Here is a 15,730-nt window from a genome sequence, read left to right as displayed (position 1 = left end):
TCAACCTGGGAACGTTGCAGGGGGAAAAGAAAGATCCATCGGGAAGGTGACAGCGCCGGCCTCGCCGCTGGACCCGCGCGTCGGCTGCGAGGGCTGCCGGGAGGCTGCGGGGGCTGGCTGCCCAGCCAGCAGCCGGAGAGGCAGAAAGTCTGTGCCGTGCTCTGGGTTCCTCTAGCGTATAGAATGCAAAGCATTTAATACTTTTTTTTTTTTTTTTGCCATTTTTTTTTCCCCCCAGAGCGAGAAAGCAGAAGTGAATGAAAAAAAGTCTAATATTTTGTTCTTTAACCGTGTAACTGCAGATATGAGCCAACATCATGGAATGAAAAAAATAACGTAAAGTAGAGCATTCGTGTGTATCACAAAAATACAATAAAAACTTTTTTCCTTTTTTTTCCTTTTTTTTTTTTTTTTTTTTTTAAAGTTTCCTGTGAACTCCCTGCCACGCCGGTCTCCTGCCCGCTCTGCCCCTGCACCCGGCCAGCCTGGAGGGCTCTGGAGAATCAACGTCTACAACCAGCAAAATGATTTCTGCTGAGTCAGCAAAGGTGTGTGTAACGGGGGGCCCTGCAACCATGGCAAGATTTTGTTGGTTTTTTTTTTTTAAACTAAGTTCATACATTCTCCTGACTTACAGATAACTTTGATGGATCATTGTTACCTTCTCTTTTTTTTTTTTAAAACCCTTCCATACAATGGACAAATGCATCAAAGCCTGCACGTAAGAACAGAACCTCTTTTACAGCATGTAATACTGTGTTTTGTTTAAGTCCTTCCTTGCGTAAAATATTGACATAATTCACTGAAGGTATCAAAAATATACCCTGTAGACCAATACAATTTACAATTGCCTTTTCTCACCATTCAGAAAACAATGCACTTAAAGCAACCGAGCCCCTCCGTGGGCAGCGCGCGAGCCAGCCCGGGGACATCCCTGCCCGCTCCGATTTAAGCCCAGGATCGCTTCCACCGAAGGGACCAGGATTTTTTGTTTTTTTGTTTTTTGTTTTTTTTTTTTTAAGAAATAGCTCTTCACTCCCTCCCCTGCCTGTTCATCCCAGCCACGTTTCAGACCGCTGCAGGGCTGATACGTCTTGCGACGTGGGTATGACGGGCAACCAGCCCTCAGATCAGCTGGGGGGAACCAAACCGGGGGGGTTCCATCCTATTTCACTTCTTAAACATCTTTTTTATCTTTTCTTTAACCCGCTACGAGGTTTTGCATTTCTGCGGCACGGCCCCACGGCTGGGATGCGGGGGAGCATCCCACAGCCCCTCACTCGACTCCGCGGGAGCACGCCGGCAGAGCGTCCGAGCGCGCGCGGCCCCGGGACGTGCGTGCTTCAGGCGCGCGGCCGCTCACAGTCCCTCTCGAGCGCAGGGGTCACTGCCCAGCAAGGCTGCCAAGATCGAAGATGGGTTCCTTGGGTTTTGTCTCGTTAAGGCTTTTTTCTTTTTTTCAGACTGAAAAGGATGCAGAAATTTCCAGATGTTGAGAAAGAAAAAGAAAAAAAAAAACAACCCAAACAAAAAATAAAAAAAATCCCCATACCCCCACATTGGCTGGTTGGGAGGGGAACAAAACCAAAAAAAATAAAAGGAAAAGGAAAAAATAAAATAGCTCTGCTCCTGCATCTTCGCTCGTGAGAGCCGGCGGGGCCGGGGCGGTGGGTGCTCGCCCCGGGCGTCCCACTCGCTCCCCGCGCCCTGGGTTTGGTCACCATCTCCCTGCCCCTGGCTTGCTTCATTCACTGTCCGAAAGGGTTTCGTACTGGGAGCAGAGCAGGGGCTTGGGCTCCTCGTCCCAGGCATGGTGCTGGCTGCCGGGGGTCCCCTGCGGCAGGGGGGCGGCGGGGGCTGCCGTCACCACCCCGCTGGGGAGCCGCATGGTGAGCGGGTTGTAGGGGAACGGCGTCGAACCTGCACGGGGAGGAGGAAGCAGAGAGTCAATGCCGGGGCGGGGGGGGCTGCCTCCCTGCAGCCTCCCGGCGAGGGTGGCACAGCCACTTTGGGGACATGTCCCCCCACGAGCCCTACCTGCGGACGACGGCCTGTCCTCCCAGACGCGGTTGGTGAGGGGCGTCCTCCGGTTGCAGTCCCCCTCCGAGTGCACTGAGGAGACGGAGGGCGGCCGCTCGCCCGAGGACAGACCCGGCGCCGGGGACTTGGCCTTGCGGCTGTTGGGTCTGGCAGCAATCTTTGGCTTCCCCCCTCCTCCTGCGAAGAGAAGCACCCGCTCGTCACCCGGCTCGTCGCAACGAGGTTCGGGGGGTCGGGGAGGGGGTGCAGGTACCCAGCGCTTCCCTTTTTAGAGCTTGCAAAAATAGCTCCTGGCAGGAGAAAAGCTCACCCCAGGGGGTGCTGGCACCACGGCGGGGAAGGGCAATGGGGTGAGCTCTCTGCAGCAGGGCAAGCGGGCGGCCGTGGCGGCTTGAGGAGGTTTCTGTCCCTTCCTGCACCGCGCTCCGCTTTGTGGGTTGATGCTACGAACCATCCCATGGAGCAGATCTGGGGCAGGAGCAGCCACCGGGCTTTGGCCAGGCTGTTTCTCTGCAGGGTCCGCTCCTGAGCCGGCTCATGGCTCATCCCACAAAGACGGGTCACGGCACAGGAGCTCCATGTGCCGCTGTGCAGCCGGTTGGCAGGGACCCCCCGGGAGCTACATGGGTGCTGGAGCCCCAAGCACATTCCCCACTCCCGTGGTCTACATGGCCAGGATGGTCTTTAATCTGTTCTTACAGCAAAATCCCTGGTGATGTTTAGCCAGTTTTTGAAAGGTTTAAAATCAAAACGGCCTCTGCAGGGTAGGTTAGCCCGGCTAAACTGGGAGCTCCCAAAGGGGGAGGGATGGACGGGCTCTGCATCCCACTCTGCCTGCCCGGGCAGCCTTTGCCGGGCGTGGGGAAGTGTGGCTGGAAGAAGCTGCTGGTTTCATGCAGGAGCCAGAAAAGCTTTTCTGCAACAAGCTGGAGAGCGCCTGGTCCGAGCTGACCCAGACGAAGGCGCGTGTGTGCCCCCAGGACCCTGCTCCGCAGCTTCGGGGGCTCTGCGCCCAGATTGCCAAGGGTGACCCCCGGCTGTTACGCTCTGCGCAGGGCGCTTGCAAGAGGCAATCTGCCCTTTGCAGGCATGCGGGGGACAAATGCTCTCCCCCATCCATCCCTGGTCCCCCTGTTCCTTCTTTAACTGGGGATCGGCAGAACAACCCTCCCGGCTCTGCTCAAGCCTCCCTCGAAGCCGGGCGGACCCCGCTGTGGCACCCAGCCGGCTTTGCAAGCCCTGCCGGGGCCCGTGGGGCAGCTCACCCCCAGCCCTGCTCTCTGAAGTTATCCCCCATCTATCACTTTAGCTCCCTTAAGCTCTCCCTCCTGCTCCAGGCACCCCCAGGTCCCATCCAACCCTCTGTCCTAGGCCAGAGCCTGCTCCAACACCCCTGAGCCCGGGGTGGGGAGGAAAAGGCCATCCTGCCCCGTGTCCCCTCACGCCGGCCCTTCTCAGCTCCTTCCCCTATTTTGGGAGCAGTGATTCCGCCCAGGGCTTACAGACAATTTGGGGTGGCTATTTTAAGTTCACGGCTTTGGTCTTTTGGGTGTGGGGTTTTTCCCCCCCCCATAAACCTTTCCATTGTGTTAAAAAAAAAAAAAAAAAAAAAAAGGAAAAGGAGATATTAAAAACCAACAAACGGGGAAAGGAGCAGTCAGTGGTTTAGAGAAAGCAACAGCACCTTCTGAGACTATTAAATTAACATCAAACAAGATCAGGATTAATCAGCAGATTCACAAAGCTCGAAGCTGGGGGAGGGAGGGGGGAAAAGAGAACCAAAATGAACAAAAATGGGTCGGGGGAATAAATCCACCCACAAAAGGGGAAATATAAAGGCTGAGAATTAATAACACAGAGAGAGCGAAGGTGGAGAGGGCTGCAGACCTGGCAAGGAGCGCACGTCCTCGTTTCGTCCATCAGCAGGAGTTATGGGCATAGCAGCGGGCAGGCTTGCACTGGCATTCAGAGAGTTAAAAGCATTGGCACTGAGAGGTGAGCGCTCTTCCCACTGCTCGTCATATTTACCCATTAGGGCTTTCCTAATTATTGCCTCCAACCCCATGTTGGTACTGGAATTCTCTTGGACCGACTGGCTTCTACAACTGATTAGCCCTGGGAGATACGGGAGGGGGAGGAGAGAGGGGACGGGAGATGGGGGGGAGCCAAATGAGAAGAAAGATGGGGGGGACGGGGAAAGGGGGAGAAAGGAGACAAGGGAGAAGGGAAGAAACAAACAGTCAGCACATACTCGCAAAGCAACAAACTTTGTCATCTTGTTCTTTAAAGCGCTGCAATGCACCCGTCCTCCTCCTCCCCGCTCCATCCCGCCCCAGGGCTTGGCAGGGGCTGGCGGTGGGGTGGGATGGGACTTACTCCGGGATTTGGGTTTCTGGGGTGCTGCAGGCAGGCAGGGTTCCCTGGGACCAAGGACTTGGAGGATGGGGAGGATGGGGGGGGGGGGGGGGGAAGGTAAAGGGTTGTCACTGAGCCCCGGGGAGCAACTGCAAGAAGGGGGCTGCGCTCCCCACCCAGCCAGGCTCGGCATGGGGGCAGGAGGAAAGTCACCTGGATGTGGGGTCCATACGGATGCACACACAGATCAGAAGTCGGTGTGCCAGGAATTTGGAAGCTGGGGCAGTTTCCCATGAAGGAAAAGTCAGGGAAGGAAGAGTCCCACAAAAACACTTGATCGGAAAGAGGTGCCTGGATTTGGCCCTGGCATGAGAGGTGGCAAACGCAGGCAGCCCCCGGACGAGGGCACGCAGCCTGCGGAGCTGCCTGTGTGGGATGGGGCTATGCTGGGGAGAGTCCTTTTGTCCCTCCTCGCGCTCTTTGCAAGCCCCCTGCCCGTTGCCCCAGCCCGCTCTCTTCCTCCCCCCAGGCCGGGTGCCCACTGCGGACCAGGGCCCCCTCCCGGGCTGAGCGGCGGCTACGGGACAGGATGCAGAGGCGAAGTGGTGTGTCCGCGTGGTTGTGAGTCTCAAGCCATGCAGTTATGGTGCAGCACCGCACAGGGACCAGAGGGCACTAGGCTCAGCCATGCCACCGTCATTCCCAGTGTGGCGGTTACAGGGAACAAGCAAGGGCAAAATACAGACACAAAAACAGCAGGCCGGCGAGGGAAGCCCCACTGGCAGCCCCCCCCCCCCGCCCAGCTCACCCCATCCTGGGGGTGTTCGCACTGGGATCGCTGCCCCTCTGCTCGGAAAGGGACGGATCCTGGGTTCGCTTGTCTTCCTGTAAACGGGCAGGGTCTCTCCTGGTCCCCTCCGGCCAGACCCCGGCCCTCAACTCCCCACGCTCTGCCTTTACACCTCCCTCCAGCACAGCAGGAGCGGCTTTAATCGGGGGATGCTCTCAGGAGGTTGAGCCTCACTCCCCCAAATTTTGTCTGCTGTGGATCCTCGGGTCCCAGCTGGCTGCACCCTCTCATCCCAGCTGCTGACGTGAGCCAGCTCCTTCTCCCAAACACGTTCGCACCGGCGAGCGGTCTTACACCACTGATGGCTGTGCCTGGCCCTCCTCCCGCACAAAGTCCTTGCCCACAGCACCTCCTTCCCTTGGTTGTGGAAAAGCTGCCGTTCCACCTACTTAAAACTAACAACCTGAAGGCATTCCTGCTGTAGGAGAGCATTAATACTTAATCAACTAAGTATCAATTAATACTCCTCAATGAGGATTCGTTTCATTCATTTGTGAGCCCACCTGGAAATTGCTACAGCAGGTGGCAACAGCTCGACAGCCTTCACGCCATCTTTCTCTCTCAGGCTGGTCTCTGTCCTGTGCTGGGGAAGCCGATGCTGGCCACCTGACTCCGCAGGGCCGCTTTCCACCCCTCTTTGCCAAAATCCCTTCCTTAAGCTGTTCCCTCTCCTCCTTTCCCAGCTGGGCTGAAAGCCGTGGGCCCAGCGGAGCTGGGAAGGGTGCAGTGCCTCTGGGGAAGCTCCTAAACCGCCATTTCAGCTCCTGTGTGGTGGTCCTCAGGCTCAGCACAGCAAATACATCTCCATGGGTGTCTGGGGGACCATCCTGAGCCCTTCCCAGCACCCCTTCTCCCTGAGAGCAGGGGGGCTCTTTGGGAGCTGGGGCTCAGTCCCACGTGTTAGCCAGCAAACCCCCGGTTAGGCAGGCTGGCAGGTTAATGCTGGTTAGGGCCAGGGACTCGCTGAAGCCCACCATGGCTGCCTGCAGCAGCGCTCAGATACCACCACCAAAACTGCTCCTCCAGAACCCGGCCTGAAACCCTCCACCCGCCGGGAGCTCCCCGCTCTGCACAGCAGCAGAGGACCAAGCGTTCCTGCCCGCAAAGCCCTTCTGCGTGGCACCGGCTGCACCGCCATGGCCGGACCTGGCCACCAGCTGAACAGTTCCTCCCAGCTCCTGAGAAACGAGAGTCAACCCATGCTTTAAGCACCTGGAGGACTGAGCACGCTGCCGGCACCCCTGTGCCCGAGCACCCCTCCATCTCCCAGGTGACACGTCCTCTCAGTCCTCAGCCATCGCCAGTTTGCCCAACACTCACAGTTCAAGGCTACGGGGTGCTGCTCTCACCCCAGTTTGCTTTTGCAACCAGCTCCTGCAGCCTGCCCAGCCCGTGGTGGCACAGAGCCTGCTTCCCACCCTCACGTTCCCTTTCACCGCTGCCCTCCTACCCCATCCATGGGTGACCACAAGGTCCCACCAAGAGCAGGGTGCTCTCTCCCAAACGTGAGGTCCACCTTGCTGTAGTTTAATGCTCTGTTGGCATCAGATGGCCAACCCTTGCTTGACTTTTAACTTCTCCTCAAACTCTGCCAGGCTTTCCGAGGAATTACACTGCACTGCCTCCAATGCAACAGCAGGGAGTTACAGTGTGTCCTGAGGCTTCAGCCTCCCAGCAACTGTTACGCTCGGTCTTACGGCAGAAGGAAAAAAGAAGCAGCTTAAATCTACCAAGTCTCCTGCTCTCCGTGGCTGTGAGCCCTGTAGGAAATGAGGTATGGTACAGGTATATGGGAGTTACCTGCTCCGGTAATCGCCGGCATATTGAAAATCTCTGTCCCAGGCTGCCCAACATCTGGAGAAAAACAAAGAAGCTCTTCAGTACGGAGAGCAGTACGTGCAGGCTGGTGGTAGGGAGGGACCTGCCGTGCCAGCCACGACAAGATCCCGGTGTCCCTGTCACGGCACCCAGCCTGACAGCAGCCCACCTCCCCCAGGCACTGGGGTGGGTCTGTGGGTGCTGGCTGGGACCAGGAATAATTGCCTTTGGGAGATCCACAGTGGGCACGCCTCGCCAGCTGGGAAAGGGCAGAAAAGCAGAGCCCAGAGAGCCAGGGCGATGTCTTCGTGCTCAGTGCTGACCTCCCTCCCTCCAGCCCTTCGGATTACAAGCTCCGTGAAGTCAAACCCTCTCTCCTGCCTATAGGATTTCCAAAGGCTCAAATCCCCACATCCAAGGAGCAGGTCTGGGCAGTGGGGAGGGTGAGGAGGAGGAGGAGAAGAAATGTTAAATCAATATTTTCCCTCTTAGCTGAGCTGTTTGACTTGGATATCGCTTTCCTTACAATAACAGAAATTCTCATCAAATAAGAGGCGTTTCCTATTTCTATATATTTTCCCTTGATAAGGGAAAGTGTGGAAGGTCACGGGGTTCAGCCACATGTCCCCAAAGGGGCATAACAATACTGTTGGCTCATGGTAACATCATCCAGGAGACGAGACAGCTCGGTCCCTCTTATCCGATGCAGCTGTTGTAAGATGGATTCAAATTGAATTAGTATTGACTGTATAATGCTGGGCTAAATTAAATTATGATACTATCTACTCTATTAGTGGTTAATGAATGAACGGGCTGAATTTCTAATATAAGCCAGCCTGGTTAGTTTTACAGAGCTATACCAATATTGATGTAGGGCTTAAAGTAACATTGGGGGGAGATGCATCTCAAGGAGGAAGGATTCAGCTTGGCTGGCCATTCATTAAAATATCAATTGCTCTTAAGCCTCCTCCATGCTCAGCTCATTATTTCCTTCCTATTGAGGTTATCTGGTGCGGGTGGGATTGACAGCCCCAGAGCAAGGAGACACGGGGCTGGGAAGCCTTCCATCGCCTCCCCAGATGCACACAGCCACTGCTGGCACCAGCACAGCTCATCCCAGGAAGCATTTGGACCTCGCACTTCCCAACAAACCATGACACGATGCAGAGAGAGCCGGCTGGGAGCTCCCAGCCCTTTCCACAGCAGCACCCATTCCCAAATCTCCTTTGCTTCATGTGTCCTTAAGGCTTTTTTCCCCCCAGTGCCCCGCATTCGCCTCCCCACATGTCCTTACTGTACTCCGTCTCATTTTTGTTGGTCGTGCTGAGCTTCTTGATGATCTCCTGTTTCTTGGACTTCACCATGGCTGAGTTGCTCTCAGTCAGCTTGCTGAAGAAAGCTGGAGGCTGAGTGTTGTTTCCTGGGGACTTGGACCCCATCCTGCAAAGCAAAAGACCATTGGAAATCTCTGCAATGTCCAGTTCACAAAGTCCTACCTAGAGAGACTCTTCCCTTAGCGTCACTTCTCAGAATCAGCCCGGGGGCTCCTGAGATATTTGGGATCTCCAACCCTTCTCCCTATCCCTACCGTAAATGTACCACACGGTGTCGAAAAGCCCCTACAAACGGACAGCAACCTGGGATGTGACATTGCTTTTGGCCGCAAGAAAAGCAGCCTGGGCCAGGGCGAGCATGGGGATGGGGGGAACATTCCCATGCTGTCTCCACCGTCCTCTCCTTCGGCATTACCTCTGGTCTATCTGCTCGCCCTCGCGGTACAGGATCGGGTACGTGGCGCTCTTGGCGTGCTCCGATTCTCCCACGCCGTCTGGTGGAGAGACCGGCTCGATACAGTTGTCCGACCCGCTCCCGGCCGAGGCTTTGCTCTGCTCTGGGGACCTGCCGAGAGCGATGGGGAGATGCAATCGGTTTATTGCAACATCTTCTGTCTCTGCACAGCAGCTTGGGGTCGGGAGGGGGAGAAGGACTAAAATAGCTTTTCTGCAGCAGGGAAAAAAGCCAAACCTTCCACACCCCTGTGGGCTTACGGCGCCTTTTAACGCAAGCCGGAGGAAGAGCGCAGCTTGGGCCTTTTTCTGCACCGCAGGCGTGCAGAGCAGGACTGAGCCGAGACATGGCCCAGATTTCCAGGCAGTGGGCCAGCCGGCAGCCGCCCCAAATACAGCTGCCCAGTAGGGACGGCGGGACCAGTCCTAGGACTTGCTGGCTCAGCCCAAGTGTCCCTGGCTGGCAGGGACACAATCCCTGCAGAGGGCTGCGACGTTAACCCTTTGGGGACATGGCTCTTGATTTTCCATCATATTTGTGAACACAGTGGAGGGCAGCACCCGCCACCTCCTGTCCACCTTGTCTGGGGCCATGCAGGGGCTCGCTGGCTGCGGGCAATGAGTCTGGCGCTGGGGCAGCCTGGAGAGGACCGATGCAGCCCCCCGATGCCTGCTCGTGGCCAGCGCCTGGGAGACGGCCAGGCTTGAATTCACAAGGAATTCCTCATGGCGAGTTCTGGGAATTTACATCTTTGTTCTTTCTGTGGTTTCTCTTCCCCCCCCCCCCCCCAGTTTTTTTCATCGCTGGGTGGCCAGGGCTGGGCTCTCTCCCCTAATGTTATAAAGCCAACTCTAGGACCAGGCAGAGCTGGGAAAGAATAATCACATTTACTGACAAGAAACCACCAGTTTGGAGACACCACTCTTTCCTGGATGCATCTGGGTCTCTGTTGGTGTTTGGGTGGGAGGACAGACCCCGTTCTCACACTTCCCATTTTTTAATTCCGTACAACAGCTATCAGACCTGCCTTGTGCTGGTATCAGCACAAGGACTGGAAAGTGACTTTGAAAGAAATACAGGTGGTGCCTGAAATGGATAGTTGCAGTTGACAGGGCACATGTGTCTAACAAGCTTCTGATTCACTGAGAAAGATGAAGATAAAATTAACCTTGAACCAATGGAAAACACGTTGCTTTGGGTTTTTTGGAACCGTCTGTGGTCTGAAAGGTCACTGTGCCACGACCTGCCAGGGACTGAGGACAGTGACAGGACAAGAGGCAATGGGCACAAACCAAAACACGTGAAATTCCATCCCAACACAAGAAAACACTTTTTTACTGTGAGGGTGCTCAAACGCTGGTACAGGTTGGCCAGAGAGGTGTTGAAGCCTCCATCAGCGGAGATACTCAAAACCCAACTGGCCATGACCCAGGACAACCTCCTCCAGCTGACTCTGCTTGAGAGCAGGGCATTGGGCTGGATGATCTCAAGAGGTCCCTTCCCACCTAAACTATTCTGTGACACTGGCCAGACTGGGAAGGGGATCACGCATGGACTCTAAGGGGGTCTAGAGAGCATCTCTAGGACAACAGGGATAGCAAGAGGCACCAACACAGGGGAAAAATGCCGAGATCAGAAAGCACTTTTACACTCTGGGCTGTGTAAGCAAGCAATCCACGCAAGCACCAAGCTGGGGAGCATAAATTCAGCAATGCCAAACGCCAGCCTGCCCTATGCACCCTCTTACGGGAGTGCCAGGTAGCCAAGGGCACCCACCCGGCTCCTCACCCTGGGTAGCCCTGGTCCGTCTGAACTCAGACTGGCAGAGCAGGTGGGCAGAAACCCATCCGCACCAGCTTTGGTTGGACACTCTGACCTCACCTTTTGCCGCCTTCATTCTGCGGGGAGATCCTGGAGGCCGCCACATGCTCCTGCTGCTGCAGATACGCCTCGCTGGGGGTGCGGCGCAGGTCCAGCACGGGGCATGTGGCCCCAGGGAAGGAGTACACCGGGGTCTGGATGTGGGAGTTGAGCTGCTGCGGGTGATGGCGTGTGTAGTCCTGCGTGATGACCTCCTAGAAGAAGAAACCTCCAAGTCAGAAATAGAGTTGGTTTCTACCTCTGGCTTTGCTGGGCTCAACTAAGACAGGGCAAGCAGGAGGGAATTAGGCTGGTTTGTCCCTGCGGGGATGTAACTTCTGCCTCCTGCCTGCAGCAGCTCTCATGATGGGCTTGTTGGGGACACAAACACCCAGGCTGAACACACCTGATGCGCCCTGCTCTCTCCAGCCCCCAACCAGAGGTGCTGAGGTCTCTAGCATCGCTCCCAGCCCTTCCCCACCAGACATGTTTCATATCAGCTCTTCCCTCCTCCCTGGAGCCCCAGCGGGAAGGTGAGGATGAGGTTAATTACACTGATGTGCTGGGCCAGCGTGACCACCCGCTGGTTCATGCCCTTGATGCTCTGGCTGGACTGCAGGGGCTGGCACTGGGGCTGGGGGCCGTCGGGCTGCCGGAGGTGCTGCAGGTGGGCTGCTTCGGGAGCCGAGGCCTTCAGCGAGCCTGGAGGGGGGCACAAAGAAGAGAGCAGGTGTGAGATGACATCTGTGTCCCCTTCCTTGAATGCCATCCTGGCATGGCACTGGGGCACGGCGAGTGAGAGCTGGCTGACGAAGCTCCCCCATGCCAGCTCAGGCTCTCCTGCGCCGGCTGGCACTGCCAGCCCCTGCCCTCACCTTGCTGTTTCTGCCTCAGGTCATGCTCCCCATGCCCCTTCTCCGCATCCTGCAGCAGCTTGGCCCCTTTCTCATGGGACAGGCTGGGCGAGCTCACGGGACTCAGTGCTTCCATCCGCTCAGGGCTGTAGCCTCCGTGAAAGCCTGGGGAAATGGGAGAAGGGAGTTAAAACCAGGAGCTCGCTTGGCTTTTCCCTAGTGCTGTGGCAACCATCGCTTGCAGGTAGAGTCACATGTTCAGCAAAGGGGGGAAAAAAGAGATGAGGGAAGACCTGGCAGGTCACATTGCAGGGACCCCCGGAGCCACCTCTGATGTCCAGTTGTGGTGATGGCTGCAGTAAAGAGGTGATGTCTCATTCCTGCGGAGCTAGACACTCAGCAGCTTGCGGTGACAGCACGGGAGTCAGGAACCAAATTCAAGCCCTGCGGGTTCACAACTTGTTCCCTGCCTTTCCCCCACCTACTGAAACAGAAAAATAAAAACCCCACTATGCCAGGAGGGAAAGCAATGCTCTGCAGGAGGGGAGGTGGCTGCACAAGAGGTCTCCAAGTGCTTTACAAAGAAAAGCCCCGAGCCCAGCATGGCCAAGAGCAGGGACTTGAAAACTGGGCACGAGGCCCTGCAGACTCCCGATCCTGCTCCAGAGACAGCAGACTCGCACACTGCAGGGGCAAAAAGGCTTCTTGACCATTCTCTGCCTTTTAAGGCCTTTGCACAGACTCAAGCTGCATCAAAACAGGGAGAGCTGGAACGAGGGACCACCATCACCTTTCAACAGAAAGGGGAAACTGAGGCACAGACGAGTTATGCTTCCACAGACCAGGGGTGGAGGACGGAGGAGTCCTGGAGAAGGCACATGCTGCCTCTCGCCAGCTAAGCACGTTTGGCAATGCTCATGACTTTTGCCTCCACCGACCTTTACCCTCCTAACGCTCAATTCCTAGAAACTGCAGGCAAATCTGGCAGGCAACCCACAGCGCTGCCAGAGGGTCCCCGGTGCCCAGGCACGGACACACTGACTTTGCACGTACTCGGGGCACGGTGAGGGGAGGACCCCCATGGAGAACCTCCCTGCGCCGAGGATGGGGATGCAGCATCCTCCATCACCCCATGCATGCCAGCACCGAAGGGACCATGCTTCAGATCCACCCGAGATGAAGTATCCTGCTCTGGAAAGATCCCTAACCAACAGTTAAATCCTGAGGAACACCAGCTCCTCTCTGTAAGCTCATGGCCATAGAAAAGCTGCCCCTCTCCTTCGCAGCACAACACTCAGCTGGAGGAAACACTGGTGCCAGGGAAAAAGGCGGAGAAAAAGCTCAGCCAGGCAGCGTAGCACGGCCAGAGGCGCGTCCTTGGCCCTGGAGCACGCTGCCGGAAGGCGCCGGGACCAGACATGACCCAAGTGGTGAGACGGGTGGGTCGGGATGCGCCAGCGAGAGCAGCTCTCCTCCCCGGCCATGCTGCCGTGTCCTTTCCACCCTTGGGTTACAGGAAGGGGAACTGGGTAGCAACCCCCAGTGCTGATGGCCAAGGCAAATGCTTCAACTTGAAGACGGGGTCCCATCAAATCCCCATGGGCTGCCTGTTGCTTCTGCATGCTGGTGGGAGCCTGGATGAATGCTCTGGGTGAAGGTTGGTCCTGTCAAGAATGATCCAGACCTTGAATCCAGCCCCCTCCCTGCACTTTCTTCTGGAGAAACTTATCCCAGCGCTTCTGCGTCCTACACAAGATTGCTGTTAGGTGGTTCCTGTGGTCTGCTCTGGAAACGGCTGCCGAGCACGGCTGGGCTGAGTGATCCCTGGAGAGCCATGTCCACGTTGCCCTCTTGTGCAGCATCCAGCACCGGGACCCTGAGTGAGGTCACCCCAAGTGAAGGGACCCCGTCCGAGCTGCATCATGCAGCAGCCCACAAAGCCCTCTGAGATCCTGCACGCTCAGTGGTACAACCATGAGCAGGGAGGTGTGTGTCTGACGGCCAGCAGCCCTGTTCCGCTCACACTCTCAGTCCTCCACTTCACTTGTTTGATTTATTACCCACAACTGTTCCTTACAGACTGCCTGGGAATTTCTAATGATGGGGAAATCAGAATTAGCAAATTGCTATTGTCTGCAAAAAGCAGTACCAGGAACTGAACAACGTTTGCAAAACAGGACTTGGCAACGGGAAAAACTAAAAGAGGGTGGGAGAAGGGAAGATCCTTAAAACACACACAAATAAAAAAGTCTGGAATAACAAAACAACCAGGAAGCAGAGGGACAAGGACACCCAGGGAGCTGACAAAGCCAATAGCCAAAATGTGCAACTAAAATTAAGAAATAATGAAACAAAATGAGTTTCAGGCCACAGCTCTCTCACCTCTCCCCTCCGATTTCTTACCATCACTAGCGGAGTCACTACTTAGCGAGCCTCTTTCTCGCTGCCCCTTATCACAAGACATTTGGTGCATGATAATCACATCTATGAAGTTGGCCACTGTCGTCGTGGTCTTACCGAGTGCTCGGAGCTCCTGTTCCTGCATTGAAAAGGGTTTACTTTGACTCTTTTCTCTACTGTGCTGCTCGGGGCCCGAGGCTGCGTGCTGCTGGTCCAGAAGGTGATGGTGCTGCTGGCTTTTCCCCTGTCCTCTGCTATAGTGATGAGAAGAACCAGGTCCGGAGGCAGGTAAAGGTCTCGACTCCATGGCTTTAATGGGTGAAGGCGACTGTTCGAGGTTGGCCCCACTGGGCAGCTTTGAGGTGAAGATGTTGTTGTCAGTCTGGGGTCGTTCTGCCTTGGCTTCCCGTGCCCTCGAGGCCTCTTTCTGCAGGACGGCGGGGTCCATCGGGGCCACGTAGCCGTCCACCGCGCTGATGGAGGAGCGCAGGGTGGAGGCCGAGGGGAAGGCGGCAGAGCGGATCGGTGACGTGGTAGTGGTGGAGGAGGATCTGGAAGGCAAACGAAGACGAAGTGAAGATGAGAGAAGCACGTGGAGAAAGGGGAGTGCTGTTACCAGAGCCCCAGCGTTCAGCCCTGCTTGGCCGAGGCCCTCCCAGGGCTCTGAGCACAGGGTTGGCCCGTGCTGGAGCAGGTGAGGAGGGCTCAGATGGAGCCTCCACCACAGTAACTGGCCATGGGGTACTGGCTGTGGCATGGATGCCTCGACTGGAGACAATAAAACCCACAGACAGGTCGCAGAGACCTTTGTAACTCCACCACCAGGCAATTTTCAGCAAGAGGAGCGATACCTGTATTTGGGCACGGGGATGCTCCTGCTTTCTTTCCTGGTAGCAGTAAAAGCCACCAGGAAAAGCAAAGGACTTGGGCACCAAAATCTGCCTCTCCCCATCACAACTTCCCTGTAAGCCCCGGTCCTGCTCCCCCTGAGACTGAAGGCCAAAACAACCCTTGCTCCATCTCAGAGGTGCCCCACATGATGTTCATTAACCGTCACGGCCACACCAGTGCAGGGGTCTGGGCAAGCGGCAGGAACCACGGCGGGGGGACATACCGCAGGACGGAAGGCGTGGGGGTCTCCGAGGAGATGATCTTCATGCTCGTGTTGTGGAGCACGCTGGGGCGCTGCTGGATGGTCTCGTGGGTGCGGGGCGAGACGGGAGAGTGCTGGTGGCTGTGAGAGTGCGAGGACGAACGGCTGCTGGACTGCTCTGTACCTGGGGGAAAATACAAAGAAGGGCTTCTTTAGCTCTTCGTTTTATAGCCCCAACCTTACCTCCACCCAGCGCAGGCCCCAAGATGCGGTGCCAGGCTCTTCCCCAGCCTACCTGGTCTCCAGATGGGTGCATGCTCCACTGTGGTGGATGCTAGGATGGATTTTTCACGCTCCCTCTCCCGTTCCCGCTCCCGTTCCCGCTCTGACACCGACGATCCCGACTGTTTGGTCATGTGCGTGGGGCCTCCTGAAACCCAACCGAAAGGCAGTGAAAGGGCTGCAGACAGAGCGATTTTCCCCGCGGAACACCGCCTGCTCTTCACATCGCTGTGTCTGCAGAGCAGATAAGGAACGGCTCCATCCAAGGTCACCTGGAGCAGGACAGATGGGGGTAACCAGCGCGACAAAACCCGGGCAAATCACACAGTAGCTGTCCTGGCACCGTCTCCAGGGTATGACCTTCCACAAAGGTGCTTGCCAGCTGCCACT

General features: G+C 56.4%; 1 protein-coding gene across 1 annotated transcript in view; it reads right to left on the bottom strand.

Annotated features, from left to right (window-relative positions):
• Nucleotides 1-433: 433 nt before the first annotated feature.
• Nucleotides 434-15,730, bottom strand: part of NCOR2 (nuclear receptor corepressor 2) — a 259,884-nt gene continuing 244,587 nt past the window's right edge. Inside the window, exons 37-48 of the mRNA XM_050906955.1 lie at nt 15,354-15,488; nt 15,080-15,242; nt 14,083-14,516; nt 11,587-11,730; nt 11,265-11,413; nt 10,733-10,926; nt 8,813-8,962; nt 8,358-8,503; nt 7,046-7,099; nt 3,928-4,155; nt 2,038-2,217; nt 434-1,920 (exon numbers count right to left, since the gene is read on the bottom strand). Coding sequence (XP_050762912.1) covers nt 1,745-1,920; nt 2,038-2,217; nt 3,928-4,155; nt 7,046-7,099; nt 8,358-8,503; nt 8,813-8,962; nt 10,733-10,926; nt 11,265-11,413; nt 11,587-11,730; nt 14,083-14,516; nt 15,080-15,242; nt 15,354-15,488 — 2,153 coding nt within the window. The 3' untranslated portion in view covers nt 434-1,744. The remainder of the gene's footprint in view (nt 1,921-2,037; nt 2,218-3,927; nt 4,156-7,045; nt 7,100-8,357; nt 8,504-8,812; nt 8,963-10,732; nt 10,927-11,264; nt 11,414-11,586; nt 11,731-14,082; nt 14,517-15,079; nt 15,243-15,353; nt 15,489-15,730) is intronic.

The sequence above is a fragment of the Gymnogyps californianus genome, chromosome 16, assembly GCF_018139145.2.
Source record: "Gymnogyps californianus isolate 813 chromosome 16, ASM1813914v2, whole genome shotgun sequence".
Classification (NCBI taxonomy): domain Eukaryota; kingdom Metazoa; phylum Chordata; class Aves; order Accipitriformes; family Cathartidae; genus Gymnogyps; species Gymnogyps californianus.
This window is presented reverse-complemented; position numbering and strand designations above follow the sequence as displayed.